This window comes from Ascaphus truei, chromosome 5 (genome assembly GCF_040206685.1).
Source record: "Ascaphus truei isolate aAscTru1 chromosome 5, aAscTru1.hap1, whole genome shotgun sequence".
NCBI classification, from domain to species: Eukaryota; Metazoa; Chordata; class Amphibia; order Anura; family Ascaphidae; genus Ascaphus; species Ascaphus truei.
The window spans coordinates 298958857-298986569 of record NC_134487.1 but is presented as its reverse complement, the minus strand read 5'-3'; the positions used below and the strand labels follow the sequence as shown (position 1 = coordinate 298986569).

Below are 27713 nucleotides of genomic sequence, written 5' to 3'. Positions count from 1 at the left end.
TCACCCCCCCTTCACCTCCCCCTCCCCCCCAGCCCCCCACCTCCACCCTTCCCACCTACCCCCTCCACCCCCCCTTCACCTCCGCCCCGCCTTCCCCTTCCCTCCACCCCCCCTTCACCTCCCGTCCGCCCCCCCTTCACCTCCCCTCCGCGCCCCCTTCACCTCCCCTCCGCGCCCCCTTCACCTCCCCTCCGCCCCCCTTTCACCTCCCCTCACCATCCCCCCCCTCACCACCCATCCTCACCTCCCCTCCGTCCCCCTTCACCTCCCCTCACCACCCCCCACCACCCCTCCGACCTCACCTCCCCTCCTTCAATGCCTTTCGTCCGCCCTCCTGCCTCTGCCTTTCGCCCACCCGCACTTCTGCCTTTCACCCGCCCACCGCTCACACCCCTGCGCCACACAGCCGCCGCACGCACTCAACAGACACCCGCCACTCGACACACACCCGCCGCCTCTCACCCACCCCACACACTCGACACACACCTGCCGCATCCTGCCCCTACGCAACAATATCACTGACCAGCTGTCACCCGCACTCGCCACACACCCGCCGCCTCACACCCTAGCAGGACCCGACCCACAGCCAGCACTCACTACCCACGCGCCACCCGTACTGAACACCCACCCGCCGCCTCACACACGCTCACACCCTAGCAGGACACACGCCTCACATTTTCACATCACTTATGTCACCAAAATATACATTGTACTGTGGTGTGTTTACAATAAACCATTTTTATACAACATCGTATTACATTTTCTTCCATCTTTCTTTTCAACATTATTATCCAACCTTTCCAACAAATAGTCACCTATTGTTCCACCATTTATAAATAATACTACCTATTACGCATTTACATCCCGGGCAACGCCGGGTCTCTCAGCTAGTTATTTATAAATCGTGGAACAATAGATGACTATTTGTTGTAAAGGTTTCATAATAATGTTGAAAAGAAAGATGGAAGAAAATGTAATACGATGTTGTATAAAAATGGTTTATTGTAAACACACCACAGTACAATGTATATTTTGGTGACATAAGTGATGTGAAAATGTGAGGCGTGTGTCTTCCTAGGGTGTGAGGCGGCGGATGGGTGTTCAGTACGGGTGGCGCGTGGGTAGTGAGTGCTGGCTGTGGGTTGGGGTCCTGCTAGGGTGTGAGGCGGCGGGTGTGTGGCGAGTGCGGGTGACAGCTGGTCAGTGATATTGTTGCGTAGGGGCAGGATGCGGCAGGTGTGTGTCGAGTGTGTGGGTTGTCTGTTGAATGCGTGCGGCGGGTGGGGGGAGGTGGGAGGTGGTGTGAAGGGGGAGGAGGTGGGAAGGGGAAGGGGGGGTGGAGGCGGTGGGAAGGGGGGGGGGAGGCGGTGGGAAGGGGGGGGAGAGGCGGTGGGAAGGGGTGAGGCGGTGGGAAGGGGGGGTGAGGCGGTGGGAAGGGGGGGCTGAGGCGGTGGGAAGGGGGGGGGGAGGCGGTGGGAAGGGGGGGGGGAGGCGGTGGGAAGGGGGGGGGAGGCGGTGGAAGGGGGGGAGGCGGTGGTAAGGGGGGGGGAGGCGGTGGGAAGGGGGGTGGAGGCGGTGGGAAGGGGGGGGAGGCGGTGGGAAGTGGGGGAGGCGGTGGGAAGGGGGGGGAGGCGGTGGAAGGGGGGGGAGGCGGTGGGAAGGGGGGGGAGGCGGTGGGAAGGGGAGGTGGGAAGGGGAGGTGGGAAGGGAGGTGAAGGGGGGTGGAGGGGAGGTGAAGGGGGGTGGAGGGGAGGTGAAGGGGGGTGGAGAGGAGGTGAAGGGGGGTGGAGGGGAGGTGAAGGGGGTGTGGAGGGGAGCTGAAGGGGGTGTGGAGGGGAGGTGAAGGGGGTGTGGAGGGGAGGTGAAGGTGGTGTGGAGGGGAGGTGAAGGGGGGGGTGAAGGGGAGGTGGAGGGGGGTGGCGGGGAGGTGAAGGGGGGGGGGGTGGCGGGGAGGTGGAGGGGGGGTGGCGGGGAGGTGAAGGGGGGGGGTGGCGGGGAGGTGAAGGGGGGGGTGGCAGGGAGGTGAAGGGGGGGGTGGCGGGGAGGTGAAGGGGGGGGGGGTGGCGGGGAGGTGAAGGGGGGGTGGCGGGGAGGTGAAGGGGGGGGTGGCGGGGAGGTGAAGGGGGTGTGGAGTGGAGGTGAAGGGGGGGGTGGAGTGGAGGTGAAGGGTAGGTGAGGGGGGGGTGGAGGGGAGGTGAAGGGGGTGGAGGGGAGGTGAAGGGGGTGGAGGGGAGGTGAAGGGGGAGTGGAGGGGGGGGTGGAGGGGAGGTGAAGGGGGGTGGCGGGGAGGTGAAGGGGGGGGGGGTGGCAGGGAGGTGAAGGGGGGTGGCGGGGAGGTGAAGGGGGGTGGAGGGGAGGTGAAGGGGGGTGGAGGGGAGGTGAAGGGGGGTTGAGGGGAGGTGAAGGGGGTGGAGGGGAGGTGAAGGGGAGGTGAAGGGGGGGTGGAGGGCAGGTGAAGGGGGGTGGAGGGCAGGTGAAGGGGGGTGGAGGGGAGGTGAAGCGGGGTGGAGGGGAGGTGAAGCGGGGTGGAGGGGAGGTGAAGGAGGGTGGAGGGGAGGTGGAGGGGAGGTGAAGGGGATGTGGAAGGGAGGGAAGTGGAGTGAGGGGAGGTGAGGGGTGGGTGAGGGGAGGTGAAGGGGGGTGAGGGGATGTGAAGGGGGGTGAGGGAGGTGAAGGGGTGAGGGGAGGTGAGGGGTGGGTGAGGGGAGGTGAGGGGTGGGTGAGGGGAGGTGAAGGCCGCTCACTCACCCGTCCGGCAGGTCCCACGTGGATCTGAGGCGGGAGGCAGCGTGTTGTGGCCGCTCCCCCGCTGTGTCCCGGGCGCTCGCTCGTTCCGCTTCCCCGCTGACTGTAGCGGTGCCGGGGGGGGGGGGTATCGGGGAGACACTGACACTGGAGGGGAGGTGAAGGGGGGGGGGGTGGAGGGGAGGTGAAGGGGGGGGGTGGAGGGGAGGTGAAGGGGGGGGGGGTGGAGGGGAGGTGAAGCGGGGTGGAGGGAGGTGAAGCGGGGTGGAGGGGAGGTGAAGGAGGGTGGAGGGGAGGTGAAGGGGGGGTGGAGGGGAGGTGGAGGGGAGGTGAAGGGGATGTGGAAGGGAGGGGAAGTGGAGTGAGGGGAGGTGAAGGGGGGTGAGGGGAGGTGAAGGGGGTGAGGGGAGGTGAAGGGGGGGGGGTGTAGGGGAGGTGAAGGGGAGGTGGAGGGGGGGTGGAAGTGAGGGGAAGTGGAGTGAAGGGGGGTGAGGGGAGGTGAAGGGGGGTGAGGGGAGGTGAAGGCCGCTCACTCACCCGTCCGGCAGGTCCCACGTGGATCTGAGGCGGGAGGCAGCGTGTTGTGGCCGCTCCCCCGCTGTGTCCCGGGCGCTCGCTCCCCCGCTGACTGTAGCGGCGCCGGGGGGGGGGGGGGACTGAAAGCACGGGAAACAGGGAGGCTTCCGGCCGCCGCTGCGAGTGAGGCCGCCGCCATCTTGGGCACTCGGTGCCGCGAGGCAGGCTGCCTGGGGGGGTGAGTTGTGAGCACCGGGGAGGGGGGGGCATGTATATGTGTGGGGGGGGGAGAGGTGGGAGATATAGAGGGGGGGTCTCGCACGGCCGCTGACACTGGGTGGGGGGGCGCTGAATCGGTAATAATAGTGTGTCCCCCGCTGACTGTAGCGGCGCCGGGGGGGGGGGAGCGGGGTGAAAGCGCGGGAGACACGGGGAGAGGAGGAGGTGCGCGCGGGTCACGATGTTCAGGGAGGTGTGTGTGTGTGTGTGTGTGTGACACTGTGTGTGTGTGTGTGTGTGTGTGTGTGTGTGTGTGTGTGTGTGTGTGTGTGTGTGTGTGTGTGTGTGTGTGTGTGTGACACCGTGTGTGACACTGTGTGTGTGTGTGTGTGTGTGTGTCACTGTGTGTGTGTGACACTGTGTGTGTGTGACACTGTGTGTGTGTGACACTGTGTGGTGACACTGTGTGTGTGTGTGTGTGTGTGTGGGTGTGTTTTTTTTGGCCCGTCACTCCGCCTCAGGCCAATGAGAGGTGTGCGGGGGCGGGCGGCCCAAGGGACCAATGAGATTTCCCCTAGGGACACCGGACATCCAGGCAGGCAAACATACAGTGCTTTCACTAATATAGTATAAGATACTGTATGTATTAATCTCTCTACAGTCAGCCAGGGCATTTGCATAGGTGCCGGGATGTCTGTATAGAGATCGTGGATCAAAGGGGAGAAGGGAATGGGCTGGCTGGGGGAAGCCGCTGCTCGTAGGCACGATTCCCATTGGCCAATTCATATTTACCGCTCGCCCTGCTTTCTGAGCCGGCTCGACACACCCCCTCCTCTGACGTCAGCAGCCAGACGAGCCTCCATTCTGATTGGCTGGCTAAGTTATGCTCCGTCCTCTGATTGGTCGCCACCCCCTTCTCCATGTTATACATAGAACTCCGAGGTCTATATAAGGGGACTGGCCGACCAGAGGACCAGACGATTTCAGACTTAGGTCGGTGAGGCGCTGGCGGGCTTTTCAAAATAGCTCTGTTGCGAATAGCAGAGGAGCCGGCTACGTTTTTAGCCGGAGAAGCCTGCCTAGCTGAGACTGCATTTTGCAGCCAAGTTTTAGGAATTGCCTTGCTCGCTGTTAAGGTATAGAGGCTGGTATCTCCCCGGAGGAAGGTACTGTGAAGTTTCCGGACCAGGAGAGGACAGGGTAAGCCTTCTGAAGCAGGCGCCCTGCACCTAGTTAGGCTGGTATCTCCCCCAGACCCCCAGTAAGGGTATAGTCTCTGTATTCTGTGTAATATCTGTATGTCTGCTGGTCTCCCCAGAATAAACCTCATTTTATCCCACGACCTTGTCCTGCCCAGTGAATGATCCCAGTAGGTAAAGATGTTAAAAGTACTGGTTTCCCGTGACACTGGCCACGTCGTGGCGGCAGTTCAGCCAATGAGGGTGAATCAGCTGCGTGACATCACGGCCATGCCCCCACCATGCCCAAACTTCACCAGAGAGTTCACCGGAGAGTTCACAGAACGCTTGTACTAGAGCCAGGCTGCACGGTATGCGCTCGTACTCTCACAAGCAAGCGAAGTGTATAATCCCAGCCTTACAACACAAACAATGCAAGCCGGCGCCTAAACAATGGTGTCCGGAATCAGTCTGATTAGTGTCCAAGTGAAGTGAACACTTCAAAGATGCGCTTCAACTTCTGTGTTTCCAAACTTGGATGAGTCCACTGCCAATTGACTCGTGATATGTGAAATAAGGAAAAAAATAATAGTGTAATACCGTAGATCAAACAGACATGTAACACAAACACAGGACAAACAACAACTAAAACAATAGACAATGAAAAGCAAGGCTGAAAAAGAAGAGCTAATTTAATACAAAATAAAACACATAATTGACAAATAAAAACAATATGCAGGCAACTGGTCCGGTTTGGTGTAAAACTGGAATCCTACTCACAAGAAGCTGTGAGAAAAATCACAGTGAATAGCAGTCTTAGGAACAGCTTGTCCTCCGCTGGTGTCTGATTCCTTTCTCAGACACTCCCACGCTCTCCTGGATCCTAAAATCCTTTACTGGAGGCGTGCCGGGGTCTTGCTCCTGCTGCTGCCAAACACTGCGCCCTACTGCGTCGCCTGCGACTGTTGTGGATGACGAACTCTTACACTCTGACCCTACGCGTTTCCTGCGCATGCGCACTTCATCTTCCCCTCCTTAAACCTTTCTCACCGACTGCTCCGCACCTCAGGAATGCCCTTCCCCTCAGTACCCGACTAGCACCCTCTCTATCCACCTTTAAGACCCACCTTACGACACACTTGCTTAAAGAAGCATATGAATAGCACTGTGGATAATCCTGGACACACGATACATAAAGATTGGCCCCCTGCAGACGCACTTACCAGAACTCCCTCCTACTGTCTCTGTACGTTCTCCCTACCTACCAATTAGATTGTAAGCTCCTCGGAGCAGGGACTCCTCTTCCTTAATGTTACTTTTATGTCTGAAGCACTTATTCCCATTATGTTATTTATATTATCTGTTATTTATATGATTACCACATGTATCACTACTGTGAAGCGCTATGTACATATATGGCGCTATATAAAGACATACAATACAATACAGTGCATAGGAAGGGTGTGTAGGTACTCTGAGTATTGACTTGACTATGGCAACATAATTACAGTATTTTACACACAAAAGAACTTTTGCTTGCTATGTATCTCTCTCTCTTTTATTTTTTTACTACAAATCAGATGGAGCAATATAAGGGTTTCATAAAAAAAGATTACCGGGCTATTCATAACAAACAGAATTTACTTACCTCACATTAAATCCACCCTTTTTAGACACTGCTTTCACAATAACAATATGGTCTCTTGGACAATTACCATTTGCACAAAGATCAAAGAGCCGAGCGCTCACCACACTGAGGCCACAGAACAGGCACATACTTTAGTAGGACTAACCACGGCATATAGTCAGGCGGCAGAACATTCTGTGCAATAGCTGGGTAAAAATACCTACCACACATCAAATCCACTTTAAATCCATTAACAGCCTTTCAATTGGATTCGTGAGATTAGCAAAACAGGACTAATGATTTTACTTGAACAGAGAAGAGAACATTATGCTTATTACTTCAGTCTTCTGTTTAGTATTTCCCCCCGAGGACTGAATGAATTAAAACATTAATGCAATTTGGTCTTTGATTCAGATTTAATTTTAGTGGGCTTTTGATTAGGAAATGAACCTTTTGAAAAGCTACACATCGCGGCTCCATGTCGGCAGCCCTCTGCTTACAGCTGGCATTCATTTGCAGTTAAAATCCAGAGGAGCATACTTTTATCATAATGTTCATGGACCAGCCTTAGAGTGCCAGACAGGGCAGGTTATTTGGCAGGGTCCCCTAACTGAATAAGAGGTCGTGTGTTCGTGCGGCTCTATTGCAGTGTTTTCACCTCCACACCTGTAACCGTACTTACTATTGTATGGCTTCTCCGGGAGAGATAAGCACCGCTTGACCCAGCTATATTGCCAATTTCCCCATCAGCTGTAAAACCACAGACCCCATTTGATCTTTGGCTCTCTTCCATAGTTAGAATAGCCTTATGTCTATGCAAAGCATTTTTTTATTCCCTTACAAGAACAGCCCCTACCACCTCTGTTGGGATACTATTCCATGAATCCACTACTCTTTCCTGGAAGTAGTACCTCCTCCCATTTCCTCTTAGCTTGCAATCCTCCTGTGCAGCCCTTAAGCACCTGACCTGTTCTAACACTTCTCTCTCTGTGAAATATACTCCCCCCCGTACTTTGTTATAACCCTTTATGTATTTGAACGTTTCGATCACATCCCCCCTCCCTTATATAATATGAAATGTACATATTCAGGTCCTTTAGTCTCCCTTCATAACTCCTGTGCTGTAGGTGAATCACCGGTGTCGCAGACCTGCTTTGCACAATCGTAGATGTAATAATGTTCTTCGGAAGACATGGTCCCCAGAACTGATCACAGAACTCTAGATAAGGACAGTTACATTGGGAACCACCATCAGACCTGGATCAAGGGTTTTCAATCTGCATTTTAGACGTAAGCTGTGCTAATTCTGACATGCTGTTGCTTCTTAGCCTGATTCCTACGTCTAACCAGTTAAGAAGAAATCTTAGCGTTTCTAACCTATATTTTAGTTCTTTTTTTTTCTAATAATTCCAGTTAGTATTCTGTTCAGGATGCACAAACAAGAAAAGAGACAGAGACCCTTAACATGGCACCATTAGAAACAAATGTAACTGGAAGATAACCTGTATTTTCCTCAGTATCACTTCAAATAAATGTAATTAAAACATAACCTTTATTTACAAATTAAAAGTAGACGACGACCACAATGCAATTAACAGTTAAAATACCCATAATGGTCCCAGGGGGGAATAGATACTATATAGAGTATATGTCCCTGTGGTCTCTGGAATGAATCTGTAAGAGACCCCTATACACCAAATATAATTACTCCAGGTTTCTTGGTAAATATATATATATATATATATATATATATATATATATATATATATATATATATATATATATATATATATATATATATAACTTCAGGGATTAGTTGGTAAAACCTTGGAAACCCAGATACATGACAGAATACAGGGGATAAGGAAATTCAACCCAATAGGAATAAAGTACAGCTACTAGCAGCAATTTAAATCAAATCCTCCCTATTTATAATAGAGTAACCCACGGTAATGTTATACTGAAGTGAAAAAAACCCTCAGGGAAGAGTTATAGGGCACAGCAAAGAGCTTCCTGCGAAACTCTCCATACTAGATATGTCTCAGTAAAGAGGAACTATATATACAGCCATCTATTAGAGATCATAGGAACATACACAAGTGCAATAAAAATGGACTTAATAGTCAGAGAGGTTTCGGATAAGGAGGGGACGCATGGTGCGATAAGAACCCTCGGGAAGCATGCCCAAACCCCTCTAGTACCCCCAGTACCAAGCCTCTATGCAATCAATATATCCATCAGAGCAGGGGCAGAGGTGCAAGGTGTAAGGAACACCATCGAGAAGCACATCCTCCTCTCAGCTGTGCTGCTATGCAATAGGTGTATTGATCAAAGCCAGAGGAGAGGGGGAAAATGAAGGAAACACCATCAAGAACCGTGTCGTCCACTCAGCACTATGACATCATCGGTGGCGGCTGACCCTAACAGATGCGCGTTTCGCTTAACAACACTTTTTCCTCGGAGAGTCAATCCTTAGACCAACCGAAAAAGGGAGCTTATAAAGGATTGAGAAATCAAATCATTAGGAATAACCACTTGTGTTCCGGTCTACAATGACTGAATGAGTAACAATGTATCTGCTGGATAACATGATTTTTGGGAATAAGAAACCAGGCGAGTACAACTGAAAACACATTAACCGCAACAATAGTCAGATCAAATATGTAATGTGAAACTACACCATGTATTATGTAGGAACATGTTCTGTACTCCACTCAGTGGTTGCACCATATTCATTAAGTGATGGATACTCACTCTACGTGTTGATACGTATAAACTTAGATTCACAATGCTTAGCCCACACGAAAAAACAAAGTATCAAAATGTAACTCGTTGATACTAAGCACACTGAATATAGATGGAACACATTGACACACTGTATTCATGAGTTAAAATGATCATTTGTAATACTCTTTGTGCTCTGTTACCTCCTGAGCAGGACAATTATAGTCATATGCATTATCCATAGGATCGCAGAACTCTATGCAATAACCCCCCATTGTGGAACATATGGTTCTGGGGGGGAAATGAAGTCATTGTATTCATCTATTTAAATATATAAATAAAAGGTGAGAACACAAAACCCTCATATAACCCAGTTTAGGGTATAATCTCTGATGGGTATATATGCACCTGGATTTTCTTTTGCTTTTTTCACAGCCACTGTTAACTGATCGATACCTATGAATTAAAGACCTGCGATATTTCCATCATGTACATCATTCATTTCTCTTGCAACCGGTGTGTCAAATGTATTTGTTATTGACCCATCGTGCTCCAGGACCCAGGCCTCAACTGGCGTTGTTTTTTGCCCACATATTTTTCCTGTTACGAGTATATTGTTTGACATTTAATACATTTCCGAATATATAGAAGTGTTTGGTGCTGTTCCAGTGTGAGACGGTCTTGGTAGTTGACATACATTTATAAGCTTTACATTCTGGCATTTAAACGATTCTGCAGTTTTCATTGGGAGCCAAGTATTTTTTATTGATTTTTTCAAAATGGCTATCGCTAGAGCAGCTCGTCACACGCAGAATAACTTTGGGGCGATTCTTAAGTCTGACTGCCGGGCTCGGGCCGCACCAGGAAAAAATAAAATACATGGTCACTATAACCTACTACAGTATGCATACACTTTACAGATATGGTTTGTACTTGTGTTAATCAATGTACCCATGAGCTTTTTATATTACAAATATTACAAGGTACCCATGAGCTTCTTATGTTCCAAATATGTCAACATTGCTGGTGTGTATCTCTCTCTCTCTCTCTCTCTCTCTCTCTCTCTCTCTCTCTCTCTCTCTCTCTCTCTCTCTCTCTCTCTCTCTCTCTCTCCCCCCACCCCCTCTCTTTCCTTCTCTCTCCCCTATCTGACTATCTCCTCACTCTCATATCCCCCTCTCACTTTCTCCTCCCCTTTCCATCTCTCCCCCCCTCACACTCTGCCCGCCTCTCACTCTCCCACAATACACACACATGCACACATGATATCCCCCTCCCCACAGTATACACAACACCCCCCTTCCCCACAATAAACATACACACTGCCCCCCTCCCCCACAATACACACACACTACCCCCACAATACACACACATGCACACATGATATCCCCCTCCCCACAGTATACACAACACCCCCCTTCCCCACAATACACATACACACTGCCCCCCTCCCCCACAATACACACACTACCCCTCACAATACAAACACATGAACACAAAACCCCCGTCCACCACAATACCCACACAAAACAACCTTCCCCTACAATACCGCCACCATATCCCTATTCCACAATACCCACACACAAAAAAAATCCAGAAAGCTCTTGGCTGTTCCCTATACTTCTTCCCTGAGGGGATTTATTCACATCAGTATAACATTACCGTGGGGCTTTATTACTGTCAGGGTTACAGATAAATGTATTATAAATAGAGAGAATTTGATTTAAATTGCTACTAGTACTGTAGCTGTCCTTTATTCCGATTTGGTTTAATTTCCCTATCTCCTGTATACTGTCATGTATCTGGGTTTCCAATGTTTTCCTAACTAATCACTGAAGTGATATATATTTAAATAATTATCCCCTCAGAACAGGGCATTACTGTCCAATAATGCCCTGTTCTGAGGGGATTATTACTGTTATAGGCTAAATGTAGGCTTATTTTTAATTTTGTTTAATTTTTCATTGAAAAAATAAGTTTTTGTAGTCATATTGATTTTTTTCAGCATGATTGTCTACATTCTTATGCTTTTACTGCAAGTTTATTAAAAGAAAATTGAACACACACAGCCCCCTCTATACACACACACACACACACACTCTGCAACCGCCCTCTATATACACAAACACACACTCTGCAGTCCCCCTACACACTGTGCAGCCCCCTCCTCTACATCCACAAAACACACTGCAGCCCTCCTCCACCCTCTACACGCACAAAACACACACAGCAGCCCCCCTTTACACCCACAAACACACAAAACACACACACACACACCAAAAAACACTCTGCAGCCCTCCTCCACCATTTACACCTCCCCTCTACACCCACAAAACACACTGCAGCCCTCCTCCACCCTCTACAAGCACAAAACACACACAGCAGCCCCCCTCTTCACCCACAAACACACAAAACACACACACACCAAAACACACTCTGCAGCCCTCCACCACCATTTACACCCCCCCTCTACACCCACAAAACACACTGCAGACACACACACACACACACACCAACAAAACAAACTGCTGCCCCCTCTACATACATAAAACACACACCAGCAGCCCTCTTCTACACCCCCGATGTAAACCCACACACCAAAACACTCTGCACTCCTCCTCCACCCACAAAACACACACTGAAGACACACACTGCAGCTCCCCCTCTACACCAACAAAACTCTGCTGCCCCTCTACACCCACAAAACACATACCAAAAGACGCCACACACACCAATAAAACACTCTGCCGGCCCCTTAACACCCACAAAACACACACAGACACACAAACCTTTCCCCTCACTCTCCTGTGCAGAGCTCTCTGCAGGCAGGGAGGGGGAGGAGTCAGTGCCTGGCTGCAGGCAGGGAGGGGGAGGAGTCCGTGCCTAGCTGCAGGCAGGGTGGGGGAGGAGTCAGTGCCTGGCTGCAGGCAGGGAGGGGGAGGAGTCAGTGCCTGGCTGCAGGCAGGGAGGGGGAGGAGTCAGTGCCTGGCTGCAGGCAGGGAGGGGGAGGAGTCAGTGCCTGGCTGCAGGCAGGGTGGGGGAGGAGTCAGTGCCTGGCTGCAGGCAGGGAGGGGGAGGAGTCAGTGCCTGGCTGCAGGCAGGGAGGGGGAGGAGTCAGTGCCTGGCTGCAGGCAGGGAGAGGGAGGAGTCAGTGCCTGGCTGCAGGGAGGGAGGGGGAGGGGTCAGTGTCCTGCTGCAGGCAGGGAGGGGTCGTGCCTTGCTGCAGGCAGGGAGGGGGAGGAGTCAGTGCCTTGCTGCAGGCAGGGAGGGGGAGGAGTCCGTGCCTTGCTGCTGCCTTCTGTCCAATCACCTCCCCTGTCTAAGAGCAAATTTCACTCTTTGTGAATGAGCTGAAAGCTGATTGGCTGAAAAACTTGGCAAGCTGCCAAAAATTCCGGGCCATTACTGATTGGATAATGCCGGAATTTTAACCAATCAGAGAGCAGGGATTTCAATAATGCCCGGAATTTACCAGCTTTAGCCTATAATAAATTATAAACCTTGAGTAATCATTTGTTGTGTATATCGAGGGGTCTTATCAATGCCGGACTTACGCACAAGTTAGCTAAGCTACAGCTTGGGTCAGGGGTGCGCAAACAGGGGGGTGGGAGATTTTTGTAGGGGGGCGCGGTGGTTGCAGAGGCCCCATGCTCTTCCCACGGCCTTTAAATGAAATGCCAGGGGATCACGTGAGGCCTCTGTAATCTATTATTTACCGAGATTCAGACGGCTGCTGACGCGTTGCCATGGCAACACAGCGTCAAATGATGGCGCGAGATCACGTGACGTCACATGACAACACTGCGTCATTTAACGCAGGGAACAGAGGTAAGGGGGCGCGAGCACCAGGGGCAGCAGGCAGGCGGGGCACAGCTGCAAAAGTTTGCGCACCCCTGGCAAAGGGTCTCACAATATGAGGGGCCTCAAAAATAGAAAAAAAGTTATGCATTTCAAGTTTTAAAATCAGATAATAAATAAAGAAGAAGTGGGGAAAAGAAGATTCTCTATAAATATGGTAATTTTCAGTCAAATACGACTTTAAGCCTCAGGTGCATTGAATGTGACAAACTTCGTAGCTTATCATTTGAAGACATCAATGACTTCGCTCTCCAAAAGGCTGCGTCCATAGAGCCTCGGCCCGCGTTCCTCCGCGCTGACGCTGAGGCTCGCCTGCCCGGTCAGGAGTGATTTAATGGACTGGCAGGCGAGCCAGCTTGCGCGATCGGAGGGCGGGGAAGTGATGTCGCTGGGCCAATAGCCCGCGACGCGCCGACGTCAACGTCACGTCGCCGACGTCATAGCGCCATGACGTTGACGCTACTTCGCTGTGATTGGAGGTTTTCAGCCGACAGCGCGCTTGGAAACAGTTCTGCTGTCGGCTGAAAATCCCAGCGCCTCAGCACGCCTGCGGATGCTCGCTGAAGCCCCCTCTAAAGACATCCTCATTGAGGATGAGGGGGCTCATCGCGGAGCATCCGCACGGCTCAGCGCGGCTCCCTCCTCTATGGACGTAGCCAAAGTCACGAAAAGGAAATGTTTTAATATTAAAATGAATGTTACATAGTAGACGAGGTTAAAAAAAGACATACTGTACGTTCATCAAGTTCAGCCTATGCTAAATTTAGACGATGTAATGTGCAACCACTGCTCATTTTATCATCACACCGTCATCTCTGTGTATAACAACGCCGGTATAACGCTTCCATTCATTTCACTTTCATGGTTATATTCGCCATGATCCCTCCGGCTGGATAATAAATCTATTTCTCATTTTTGGGGCCTCTTAAACTTGACATAGCTCAGGGCCTCGGGAGGTCAAAGTTCGGCCCTGGGTCTTATACACATTCATTCCGGAGACCACGGTGAAATATACTCTATATATTACATCTTTCCCTCGGGGCCATTACGGTATTTTAAACTGTTAATTGCCCAGTGGTCGTCCCATTCCAACAACATATATTCCTAATAGCACTGAGTGTCACATAATTAGGGGTCTCTCTTTCTCTTCTGGTTTGTGTTTCAGTGTTAACGCTTTGAGTGCAGCTACTATTGATAATTCCTAGGCTGGGCGAAGAAGTTTTATATTGATCGTTCTGTTCAGGATAACCTCATTATTGACCGCTGCACGTGAGAAAAGAATATGCGCACCATGAGCCCTGCACAGGGGAACTTACACAGTAAATGTCTAAATCTTTCAGATGTACCATCAGATAAATGGAGTTCCCAAAAAGAGTTGACTTTATCTACTAAGCGGTGCTATACAACAAGATGCCTTCCGACAGTGAATGGGTCGTGAGGTGTCTTCCATAGCATTGCCTTGTAAATAAGACCCTTGATTTTGAAACACTGTCCAAAGGCGATTGCTATAATGTAAGGCTGGTCATAAAGGCACATGTGGGTTGTAACAAACTCTAGGAGACAATGCTCGCTCTCCCAATTAGATTGTAATAAAGGATTTCAAATGTGCTAAACTTCTAGTCAAGGTCTGTGTCTTGACTGCCAAATCCTTCTATATCATTTAAAAAGTGTCACACTGCGACTGCTCATTTGCATGTCATTACCCAGAATCCCTGACTGCAGTGGAAGCATTGTTTGCTAAGGCTACGTCCATAGTGCAGGAGACGGCACAAGCTACAACGTAGGACTATAGCGTAGCTGTGCATAGTGCGCTAGGGGGAAACCGGCGCTACACGCTGAAAACAGGTTTGTTCTTCCCGCGTGACGGCCGGGTCACGCGAGTGGTTCGCCCAATGAGGGCGAACCAGCTCCGTGATGTCACGGCCGCGCCCCCCCAACACCCCTCCCTGTCACCTCTGCCTGCAGGACAGGAAATATCTCCTGCTGCAGGCGAGGGTGCGCTGCGCCGAGGAGCGCGGAAGCTAGCGCGTTCCACTATAGACGCAGCCTAAGAGATAATGGGGGAGGGCAGGGTTGCAGACCTGTCTGAGAGATGTGAATGTGCCCAGAATTGGTATTTTAATTTGCCGCACACCGTGCGGGGGACGGTTTCTCTCACTTTTTTTTTTACCCACCATAACTTTTTTTTAATGTTTTATCATATAATTGATGCAATAAGGTCATGGATTTTAGGGATTCTTACAGAAAACAATATCCACAAATAAATACCTTAGAGTATTTCAAGTAACGGACTGTCCTTCCTTATAATTAACTTTTTTTTAAACGCCAATGTACACGAGATAGTTCCCAGCGTGTTGCTGTGGTACCTGGGCAGGTTTTATTGTGTTTGTGTTGGTCTTCCTTTCAGTACAAACCCTGCCGTAAAAGTTTTCCCATACAAATTCAGGTATCAATATGAGTATGAGGTTCCAGTGAGCGGGACTGGCTTTTCTTGAGACATGAGCGGCTGTTTATTCAGGTGGCGGGGGGCAGCAGTGAGTTGGCATGCTTAAGTCCCAGGTGTAGTGCATGTCACTTACGACCTGTGACACTGTTTGGCCGTGGTTTGCTGCTCCTTGTGCGGAGTCTTGGTCCAGTCTATTTTGTCCCACGCCCACCTCCGTTGGGCTGCACCATGTCCAGGGTCAACAACGATTAAACGGACTTTATACAGGTCTTAACCCCTTGCTTCCCTGCATGACCTTATTGCATGTTCTTTGCTGCCTGTCCTGTTTCCTTTTTTTAATTGTACTGCAGCCTGTACGTAATATCCCTATCCTTCACTTATTCCCACTTACTCCTTTCTTCCCTTATCTACGTCCCTGCCAGCTCTCGCCTGTCTATGCTCTTCCCTCTGTGTCTCCCAGTGGCACTGTCCTATCCATCACTATCCTACCTGTGAGTGTAACTAGCCCTCGTCTTACTGAAGTGATTTAAGTCCCTGTAAGCGTGCGGTTGTACCCTCTGAATGTCTCTTTAAGAAAACCGGGCTCGTGTTGTCGTAGCAACCTTGCAGCTGCATGAGGGTCCGGCGCACGGCTCTCCTCTTTAGCTGCGTGGAATAATCACCCCCCCCCCCTTTTATACCCCGCCCGCTTAAATCCGAGCCTCAGGTTGCCATGCTATACCAAGCCAAAGCTCTGGCAGTCTGGCACCACCACCTGCAACACCAATACCATCTGTACCCATCCCAAGGAGAGGAGAAGCTGCCCTCCAGGGTGTCACAATATCACAGGAGTGCCACGTTGCTGCAGAAGGACTGGCTATCTCCCATTATGTAAAGATTTACCTATATCAGGAGCGGCCAAATCCAGTCCTCAAGGACCAGCAACAGGTCAGGTTTTAAAGATATCGCAGCGTCAGCACGGTGGGGTCAATCAGTGGCGCTGTCAACGACCTTCCCACTCAGTGAGACTCACACACCATCAGTGACCTCCCCCTCTAACACTCCCCACCTTTCCCCCTCCCTCTCGTACACCCCCACGCCTCCCCCCTACATGTCTTTTACACCCCCCCCTCTCCCCCTCCCTCTCTTATACCCCCCAGCTCTCTCATCCCTCCCCTACACCCCCACCTCTCCCCCTCCCTCCCTTACACCACCACCTCTCCCCCTCCCTCTCTTACACCCCCACGCCTCCCCCTACATGTCTTTTACACCCCCACCTCTCCCCCTCCCTCTCTTATACCCCCCAGCTCTCTCATCCCTCCCCTACACCCCCACCTCTCCCCCTCCCTCCCTTACACCCCCACCTCTCCCCCTCCCTCTCTTACACCCCCATGCCTCCCCCTACATGTCTTTTACACCCCCACCTCTCCCCCTCCCTCTCTTATACCCCCCAGCTCTCGCATCCCTCTCTTACACCCCACCTCTCCCCCCTCCCTCCCTTACACCCCCACCTCCGCGGTTTACTCTCTCCCCCTATAGAATGTCCGGAAGACCTCCAGCTCAACACGGCAACCAATCACATACCTCCCAATAAAGCAAAGGTCAATCGGCTGCCTCAGGCCAAGAAACCGACCAATCAGCGGCCTCACAGAGAAGGAACAACCAATCAGAGGCAGAGAAGTTAAAAACAGGAGAGAAAAAAAACGACCGTCCCAAAACACACAATGACCCCAGAGGGTCCCCGTAGTATGCACACAAAGTTCCAGGTTTCTAGGTTTTATGGTCTTGGAGCTATGGCTCAGACAGACACACACATTATTATAGATTTATCATTCCAAATTAGCTTCATTAAACAAATGTAACCATCCTTAACGCAAGTATTATGATGCTTTTGTTTCTTTGGAAAATTAAGCACAAATCTGTTTTCTTTAAAATCTCTGAATGAAAGGGGGGGGGGGTCTTTGTCCTAAACTTACCATGTCCTTATCAGAGTTCCAATCAAGATAAGAGGTGTTGGATGGGCTGGCTGTACAAGCACTTGCTGAACACACAGTGACATCATACAGTGACATCACACAAAATGAATTAGCAAGAGGAAATTAAACCCCTCCCAAGTCTCAGCGCACAATGGTTACAAACGTTAAAAAAAATATATTAAAAAAATACTTAAAAGTGTAAACACGTTTCTGCCTTTGGGTCCTGGGAAGCACTGCCCCTTTAAAGAATTCGTGCGTTTCACAGACCTTTGCTCCTAACATTACAAAGGCTACAAAAAGCAACATGTGAAACTTCCATGAAAAGAAGTCTTGTTGTTCATCTTACATTCTTGCAAAATGACTGTGTGCTCTGCTGCACAGCCAGAGGGGATTCATCGGCAAGTGCTACAGTACAACAATAAATTCCCCTTTCTCATTTATGAAACCAAACTGAAATGTGAAAAGAAAAAAGGAAACAGACCAAGAGAACACAGAGACTTTTCATGTCCCTATTATCTATAGCAGGGGAGCGCAATCTTTTTTCCCTGAGCCTCCTTGCCGGCTCTTCCCCTCTCTTTGCGCCCCCCCCCCCCCCCTTACCTTGATGCCGGCGTCGGCGTCCAATGTTTTACAGTGTTGTGGTTTCATTTGATGGAGATTAGTTTCCTGCACGTGTAGAAAGTACAGTCGTTTAAAATAAGTCCCAAGCGTATTCAACTTAAGTTGTACCCTGAACAATTTGGGGAGATCTATAACTGAAATTCTACATCATCATCATTTATTTTTGAAGTAAAAGCACGCCTCCACTTGAGGGAACGCCACAATACGTTACAGTCAGTTTCAGAACAAACTAAAATGATATGTAATTCATGTTTTTAGATAGGAAAAGCCAGAAGGGAGAGGTAAGTCTCACGCTGAGCCCGAAACAGTGGTGAAGTCGGTAAACACCTGAGCTCTGGCGGTAGTGAGTTCTAGACCTGTGGAGCTGCACACGAGAAGGTCCGCCCACCCAGCGTAGGGCGCAGTACCCTTGGCACGGAGAGACCGACCCCACACCTCCCTGATGACCTGAGATCCTAGCCAGTATCCCGAGACCAAAAGAGACTGCAGATAGGCCGGCCGTTGACCTTAAAAGGTTATAAAGGTCATAACGGACAACTTAACCGAACACAGAAGATGACTGGAAGCCGGTGCAGATCGCACAGGATGGGAGTGATGTGCTCAAAGCGAAAGACACGTCTCAGCTTCCGGGCTGCAGCGTTCTGCACAAGCTGGAGCCTCCGCGTCAGGCAAACCGGTAGTCTTGCATATAAAACATTCATAGTCCAACTGCGTTAACATAAAGGCATGGACCAGTGACTAAAGGTTCACATCCACCAATGACTTGTTACTTCTAGAGCTCGAAGTACAAGGTAGCACGTGAACACTGCTCTTTCCTTTTGTGTCCCTGAGTATTATATGCAACAACAACTGGGGAAAAGTAATTCTAACAAAGTTGCAACTTCTCCTATCAGGACTAATCATTTGTTATTTGCTTTCTGCTCTTGTTCCTATAGAATATCCCGCTGCTGTGAACATAGGGCAAATCAAATCACACGTCACAAAGAGTCAAATGGAAAGCAGTATGCTAAAATAGTAGCACAATATACAGCTTAAAACAAGGCTTCAAACAATATAAATCATCCGAAGGAGACCAATAAAGCAAAATAGCGCCACAATGAAAGTGTATGGAATGTTTGCACTCTGACATAACAATATTCTGTGTTTTATATATATAATATATATATATATATATATATATATATATATATATATATATATATATATTATCACCTAGCATACAGTGCTTCCACTGCAGCAAGGGATTCTGAGAAATTATATGCAAATGAGCAAACAATGTGTCACCTTTTGCCTGAAATCCATTTTTACATGGAACCCATATAAGCAAATGCTCTGCTGTTCACACAGCTTTTAAGCACAGCATGGGATTAGATGCAAAGCCAGTCAATCCACTCACAGACATTTTTTTTATTCCCTCCCCCGTGAACTGAAGCCGCTTCAGTGCTTGGGTGCTCTTGTTGAGACTGTCCTCCCGAAGTCCTGTTACTGCTCCCAAGGATCTTCACCCTGATGGCCAGGAAGGTCCGAGGGTTTCTTGACGCGTCCTCCATCAGGGTTCTGGATGTCCTCCTCTTCTTTTCTTCGGCCAGAAGGCCTGCAAGAAAGTATGCTGTAGGCCCGCACAGTATGCTGGGTGATAATGGTGAAAGGCAGGGTGCAGACCTGTCTAAGACATGTGAATGTGCTCACAAGTGATATTCTTTATTGGCTATATGCTAATGGTAGAGGTTTTGTGTCGCCTTTTTCACACACCATAACTTAAAATGTGCATGGTATATATATATAGGTACTGATACCTCTACATGTATATATATATATATATATATATATATATATATTTTGCAAGAGAAAAAGAAAGGACCCCGCATCCACAAGACAAATAAACACAGCTAAATACCGACACTGGATAAATCCAAAATACAGTGATGTGTCGGTGGTGCTATGAGGGCAGTTAGGATGAGAGAGAAAAGAAGGCCCTAAAAAAGCACTCTAGTATGTGTTAAAGTACAAATCACATAATATTTATTGATGTATTGTCACAGAACAAAAATGGTTAAAACAAAGCACAGAAATGGTTAAAATACAGCATGGATCCCCTGTTCATTACAAGGCTAGACACATCCTCCAAAAAGATGCCCAAAATACACTCAGATAGTGTTCTGAGGTACCTGACAAGGTAAATCTGGTGTGACACTCAACAGACTAAATAATCACGGCTAGGGCTATGCGATCATCAGCAAGAAATCAAATATGACTACTATCCCCTGCAGTATAGGGTTTGTCTTTGGCGACAAAGAGTAGCATGTAAGTAACAGCAGAGAAACACAATATACAGCCTGCAAAGCACATGTAAGCATGTAGCTGAAAAGAGTGATACATCACCTATGGTCAGGTACAATAAGGTCGGTACATGAAGGGGGAGACAAGGAGAGATGCTAGAGCATGGTAACGTGACCCAGAGAGGGGACAAACCAGGGGATCCTGCCTGCTAGACCTGCACACACATATATATACATAAAATAAATGATAATGCCTAAGAATGGGTTTTATGGTTTAATTTCCCTTTTTCTCCTATTGAGTTTATTGCTTCTATAACAGAAACCATTGAGGAAAAATGAATACCCTGAATTATTCTGTATTATTCTGTATTATTCTGTAGTAATGAGTTTATAGTCAAAGCCGGGTTGGCTCTTTTCAGAATTCATGGCTCTCGAAAATGAAATGTCCTTTGCCAATTATTTCTGTGAGAGCCAAAACTCAAGCCTCAGAGGAAAGCAGAATGCCATTATGTTAATAACTTTTTTCACTTGTTACCTATTTAATCTCAGAAATGTGAGTATTTGAGAATGATAATTAGCCGTAAAACCAACAACAATTCTGATGAATACCCAGAGGTATGCTGCTACGTTTCCCGCTCTCATCACCTTCACCTGCCTCATGTTAAACTGCTTGCAATGTGTGCGCCAGTAATGGGCAGACATTGGGGCTTATTCAATAAACCGTGATAAAACAGCACTTATACAGCAGTTTGAAAACAGCTGGACTCCAGAACTCTGGCTCTTATTTCTGCCTTCTGCAGCGGTTGGGAAATCTCTTCACCAGGAGAGATGGGCGAATATTTGGGGCCGAATTTGGATCCGCAGTGGATCCACCAGATCCCTTGGTCCGTGGATTTCAGCGGATCAATGTCAAAAATGTGGTCCTGTGGTCCATAGGAGGAACCCCTGAGACTGCTCCACGGAACCCTGGTTGGGAATCGCTGTGCTACACACAGTGTCGGATTTGTAAAAATGCCACCCTTGGGCACTTACCTGGTGCCTCCCTTTTCCTCCAGTGCTGCACCCTCTTGTTGCCATGGTAACACGATGACGTGTGACGTCACGTTGCCGGCCGCGCATGCCCGATCGGTGCTTGCCAGCCAGGCATTGCGATCGGCACTTGTTGGCCACGCATGCGCGGACTGCAAACGCCGAACGCGCATGCACACGAGCGGCCAGCAAGTGCCGTTGGTGTAGGCGCGTGCAGCAAACGCCGATCACGCATGCTGCCCAAAATTCTGCCACCCCAAAATGTTGCCGCCTTAGGCCCAGGCCTATCGGGCCTAATAGGAAATCCGCCACTGGCTACACATTGGCTTAGTTATGGGAAGTCCTAGTTGGGCAAGGCCTGATAAAAAAATACCATTGGGCCTTCCTTGCTAACGCCACTGTCAATACATTTTGAAGTGCAACTATCCCGGGATTGGCAGTGATTGGCAGTGATTGGCAGTGATTGGTAGTGATTGGCAGTGATTGGCAGTGATTGGCAGTGATTGGCAGTTATTGGCAGTGACTGGCAGTGATTGGCAGTGATTGGCAGTGATTGGTAGTGATTGGCAGTGATTGGCAGTGATTGGTAGTGATTGGCAGTGATTGGCAGTGATTGGCAGTTATTGGCAGTGACTGGCAGTGATTGGCAGTGACTGGCAGTGATTGGCAGTGACTGGCAGTGATTGGCAGTGACTGGCAGTGATTGGCAGTGATTGGTAGTGATTGGCAGTGATTGGCAGTGATTGGCAGTGATTGGCAGTGATTGGCAGTGATTGGCAGTGATTGGCAGTCTGTATGGTTGGGGATGAAGCGAGAAGTACTGGTTTATTTGTTGGGTTCCTCGCTGGTTCCTCTGGCTTCCTTAGATGCTCAACCACTGGGCATGTATTGGCTACATCCACTCGTGCCACACTGCACATGCTCACATGAGAGGTGGATGGTTACGTTGAGGAACATCTTGGGTAGAAATTATACTTTTAAAAAACAAAGTATGTGCTCTTTGCCTTGAAATGTAACACTGCAGCAGTTATATGACCGTTTCTCCAGCTCTCAGCTGATTTATACATTTTCAGTGGGAGGATTTTTGTAGAGAAAGAAAAGAAATGGGACGGAATAATAAATAAGGGGAACTGAATCCACAATAATACAAGTTTACAAACAACTCTGTCATTCTTGTGTATGAATAAAGTGTTTTAAGCCGTCATTGAGTTTGGCTAAGATACTTTTTCATACAATTCCCTGAATGTTGTCATAGATCTGCTTCATAAACAATGACAGAGAAAATATAATGCACAAAGCATCAACAGTGTTTGTGATCCCTCAGTAATCAATCTATTGCAGTCAAGCAGTTTAAATGTTCATATTACTCTTACCTTCTTCTCCAACAATGTCCCCTCTGTGGTTAATTCTTCTACCTGCTGGTGCAAGCTTAGGTTTTCCTCCTGTGCTTCCCCCAGCAGCGCTTGGTCATTGTTCATTCGCATTTGCAACTCCAGAAGCTGCCAGGGAAAGCGGAGAACAAAGGACAATAAACGGCAGAGCAAAGAAAGGAAAGGGAAGTGTGATGTAAGAACTCAGGGTTTGTGGTGTTTTGTGTATATGCCAATGTGGTGATTAGACTTCTAACAGTGGGTCGCAATATTCAGTGGCACGACTAGTAGCTCTTTGTAATCCAACAGTGCAATATGTGATATAAGATTCAATAGGAAATGTATCAGGAGTCAAAAATCAGAGAGAGATTGCATAACCTCCTTCATGTATATCCACTTATCACGGCATATTAGCTAACCGTAATACATGATATATATATATACATATACACATACGTATACGTAATACATTATATATACATACATATACACAGACATATATACACACACATTTGGGGTATTGATGTAAGGTTAACATTGTATACGATTCTTTTTAAAGCCGGACTCCTGGGTATAAATATCTCTTTATGTTTAATTTTTCCTGAAAAGGGTTCCCTATAGCTCACTGGTGGTTCCTTCAATGTCTGGGGTTCATCACACACACCCCTTCTCCCTCCTCCCCACCCCCCATCCCCCAGGTCCAGAGCAGCGAGGCGGGCAAGCTGGGGAAAGAGTATGGCCGCCGAGGCCTGAGCTTGCACGGGCGGCCAATAGAAAAGCTGCAATATCACCTGGAGATGCCGTCGCTGCTTTCTGTGGGCGACCCCTGCAGTCATATTTGAAGTATTATTTTATTTATTTTTTAAGCGGCACAAAAAAACCCCCAAAAAATATCTCCAGAACGCGCGGGTCCTTGCCGGAATGAGACCCACCCGTGTTGACGTTCGGTCGCCGAGGCACTCTTCACCACAGCTGGACACAGGGCTTTCTGCAGGGGTTTTGGTGGTTAGGACAGGGTGTCTCAAATCCAGTCCTCAAGCCCCCCAATAGGTCAGGTTTTCAGGATATCCCTGCTTCAGCACAGGTGGCTCAATCAGAGGCTCAGTCTGATTGTGCTGCAGCAGGGACTGATGCTGTGCTGAAGCAGGGGTAGCCTGAAAGCCTGACCTGCGTTAGAGGGTTGGGGTTTAAGGATAGGAGATTTAGGGTATGGGGTTAGGTTTTTAGGGTGGGGGGTAGTGTTAGTATTAGGGGATAAGATTAGCGGGTTTTAGGGTAAGGTTAGGGGCTTACATTGGCGGCGAAATGGGCGGCGGAGAGATGTCCCTGCGGTGAGGAGAATGGCGGCTAAACACCATCAGTGACTTGGTTGCGGCAAAACAGCCACGACCACATGTCCCAGACCAGTCCCTGACCAGTCCCTGAGCAAGAACTCTGTATAATACTTAATATCTATAAAAATGTCACTTTGATATGGGAACAAAGTTACCGTGATAATGGGGGGTTAGTGAGGCGAATGACGCGCACACAAGGCACTGACTGAACGTAGAAACTTACACCCCCAGGGCCAGCAGAACAGTGGCAGGGATTTATCAACGTTTCTGCGGCAGAACCGGTGAAACTCATACTACAACCGTGCAAGCAGCAGCATTTCTAATGCTTATCACAAGGAAAAGGGGCTGGTACCCGTTTTATCCCCAGAAAGAGTAGGACACTTTAAAGGTATCACAACTTAGGAAGTGTCTAACACGGATCCCTTCCCATGACACTTTTCCTTGATGCATCTAGCGCAGGAGTAGCCAACTCCAGTCCTCAAGGGCCACCGACAGGTCAGGTTTTAAGGATATCCCTGCTTCAGCACAGGTGGCTAAGTCAACTGAGCCACCTGTGCTGAAGCAGGGATATCCTTAAAACCTGACCTGTGGGTGGCCCTTGAGGACTGGGTTGGCCACCCCTGCTTGAGAGTAAATAAACCCAGAACTTCTGTATCTTGTCATATTGATTGGGGTGTTTTTATGTCGGTCTGTGGCCTGTTCTGTGTACAGTTATCTGAGACCTGTCAGAGAAGTTCTAATCCAGGCCTCAGATGCCAGCAAGATAAGGAACATCGCCTTAAGTTCCTCCTTGGCTTTTAAGTACAGTTTATATTTTTAAGTAACACATGGAGTTCACCCCGATGAACGTGTTTGCTTCCCTTTAATTCTGGTATTTAATGGCACAGTGATTAAGCTAACTAAAAACACCAAAAACTAACAGCGCCCGACCTATAACTAAACTATTGCTCAAATGTGACAACAAATGATCAGAATGATGTGAACATTAATAAGCATACAAATATGAATGTGCCAAAACACAAAGGATCCTTTGAGAAAGTGACGTCCCCACGTCACGAAACGCGTTAGGGGGAGGAGCTTAGAGGTACCGTCGGTAGAGGAAGTCCCCAGTCACGCGGAGGACACGCAAGTGGTGACGTCAGCAGAACCAGCGCCGAAGTTCACCACGGACAGTGAGGGGAGCTTTAAGCATTGAGGTACTGCTGAGAGGAGTCTCCATTGCCCTGTCTGAGTGGCGGATAAAGGGATTTCTTAACGAAGTAGCAGACGGCATCCTAGTACTGATCTTGTATCACATCCCCATGTGAGTGCACATCTGGCTGTTTTTTATGTTTTTAAATAAATTGTTTTGTACCATCCTCACTATCCTGCTGTATTCTCTCCTCCTCTATACCGTCCACCATCCAATCGGGAGAGATTAAAGAGGAAGAAGATTGAGGAAATTCACGTGGGATGTGTGACTGCAGCAGGGAGAAGAGGTTAAAGCACAGATCCTCTCAACTGAAAGCAACAAGAGAAATCTTGTAAGTAGGTGCACTGTGTTCACATTGGGGCCTATGCAGAGAGCAGCGTTAGAATAAATTGGAGAGTTTAAGAAAAAGTAGCTTTAATGGAGAGTTTTATTCTCCATATGCAGAAATGGGCGAAATCCGCTATTTTTAGCATTACTGCATGTGGAGAATTGTAAATGAGGAGATGCGCGCAGCTGAAAGGGAGAAAAAAAATCGCGCATTTTTTTTTTTCCCTATAGCCGGCGAGCTCCTGCTTCTTGCCAACTTTAGTTGGCGGAGAAAATTGACGAAAATCGCGCCAAAAACAGCCGCTAGATGGCGAGCGCGCCTTTCTGAATTCGGATATTTTTCAGACTGGCGAGATGTAGTTTCTCGCCAGCCGCGCGGCGAAATTTTGAAATAGAAAAAAAAAATGGCGCGTTTTCCCTAGCTCGCCATTTTCAGCTGTTTTTAGCGCGATTTTCTCCGGAAAATGGCGAGATTTCAAATAGCGCTGCTCTCTGCATGAGGCCCATTGTCTCTATTATACCTATCCAGACGTACTGCGCAATTTGTGTGTTTTTGTTTTTGTTTAACCCTTTATAGGGGGGACATTCGAAATCAACAACAATCCGGTTCATTGGTTGGGAGTATTAATTTGGACTTTTCAAGAACTGCACCTCATGGACACTTTTGTTTATTAAGCGCCAGGTATCCTTCCTATTCTTGTACATGGTATTTAATGGCAACTTACACTGGCGACACACTTTATTCGAGCTTGGCTAGTCCCACGAATTCGGGTATACCCGGGTGTATTGAGGTTTGTGACTGTTTTCTGCCCGAGTGCATTGAGTTATTTTCCAAGCAGGGATTGAAGCATTTTATTCCCGCTGGCTGCAATACTGCACAGTATATATATATATACTGCATTACAATTCATGAATTTATGCCATCTGGTAGACACGCGAAGCATTGCAGCCTATTAAATCCTAATCATTATCATTTAACAGATCAGCCGCCCATCAGCCAGGCATGAACCCAGGCTGGGAAGGCAAATGCAACGGGGCTTGTCAGAGGTGAGGAGCGGCGCATTCCAGGTATCTGCCAGGTACATACCGGGTATTTGCTCGAATAAAGTGTGTCGGTGCAGTAAATCCTGCAGGATTACCTTTCCATTCTCCCATAAGAAGTCATTGTTACAGATGTACAAACCCTCCAACTGCCCCTATTTGGGTATCTGATTTGTATGTCCTGTACCTTTTAACACCAGCTGTAACTGTTGTACCTATTTCTGCCAGTGGTTCAAGCTCAGAACCTTCAGCTAATTAAAGCAGCTGAGAGATCGCTGATGTTTCTGATAACGGGGGGGGGGGGGGGGGTGCTGTGTGCTTTTTTAAGTATATAAAAATAAATCTATCAATGCACATTTGATAGGTAATGTGATAATAATGATAGCATGTGTTCTTGAATAGCGCTGCTAGTTTTACATACTGTAGCACTTTACAGAGACATTTTGCAGGCACAGGTCCCTGCCCTGTGGAGCTTACAATCTATGTTTTTGGTGCCTGAGACAGGTCACAAGGAGCCAACGCCAGGAATTGAACCAGGTTCCTCTACTTCAAATTATGTGTCAGTCAGTGTCGTTGCTCACTGAGCCGCTCCTTCCCCATATAGCTGTGCATATAGTAAATTGTATGTGTTATTGAGCCTCTTTCAGTGGGGTCCCTTGCCTGGAAGCTCCTCCAAGGCATCGATTATAGTGTGCGCTCGTGACGGAGCGCATGGCGTCACCCGAACGATGTGTGCACTCTAGATTGAGCCGATGGGGAGGCGTGGCCGTGACATCACCAGGCTGGTGCGCCCTCATTGGCTGAACCGCTCACGTGACGCAGCCGTCGCGCGAAAAAAAACTAAATAGCTTGTTGGCATAAAAGTACGGCCACGTGATCACTCTTCATCGCTCGGGCGCACTATGGGCGGCCCCATAGAGCTGCTGCATTTTGTTTGCGCCGTCGCGCGCACTATAATTGTGGCATTACGCACATTGATATATTGTAGCAAATACCATGAACCTATTTTCTTGTGCCAAATGTTGCAGGGTCCGGAGGTATCCCCATTTATAGGGGGAGAGAGGATGGGGCGATTGTGTTAAGAATACGTCAAGCCATTTCCATTTGTAGAGGACTATATTATGCAGGCCTAGCTATGGAAGGGTTAATACATTAAAAAAAAGGTCTTAAAATGGATAACCCGCCTGCCCCAAGTTTTTCTTTGATACATTGGATGGACCAGTTTTCTCTAGAACCAACTGCCACGATATCA

General features: G+C 48.6%; 1 protein-coding gene across 3 annotated transcripts in view; it reads right to left on the bottom strand.

Annotated features, from left to right (window-relative positions):
* LMNTD1 (lamin tail domain containing 1) overlaps nucleotides 1-27713 on the bottom strand; it is a 183363-nt gene that overhangs the window by 137480 nt on the left and 18170 nt on the right. For 2 of the 3 annotated variants that reach the window (XM_075602858.1, XM_075602859.1), the window contains exon 5: nucleotides 22571-22696. In XM_075602858.1, coding sequence (XP_075458973.1) covers nucleotides 22571-22696 — 126 coding nt within the window. Of the gene's footprint in view, nucleotides 1-17868; nucleotides 17935-22570; nucleotides 22697-27713 lie in introns of all 3 variants that reach the window. The other variant, XM_075602857.1, reaches the window with a different exon arrangement.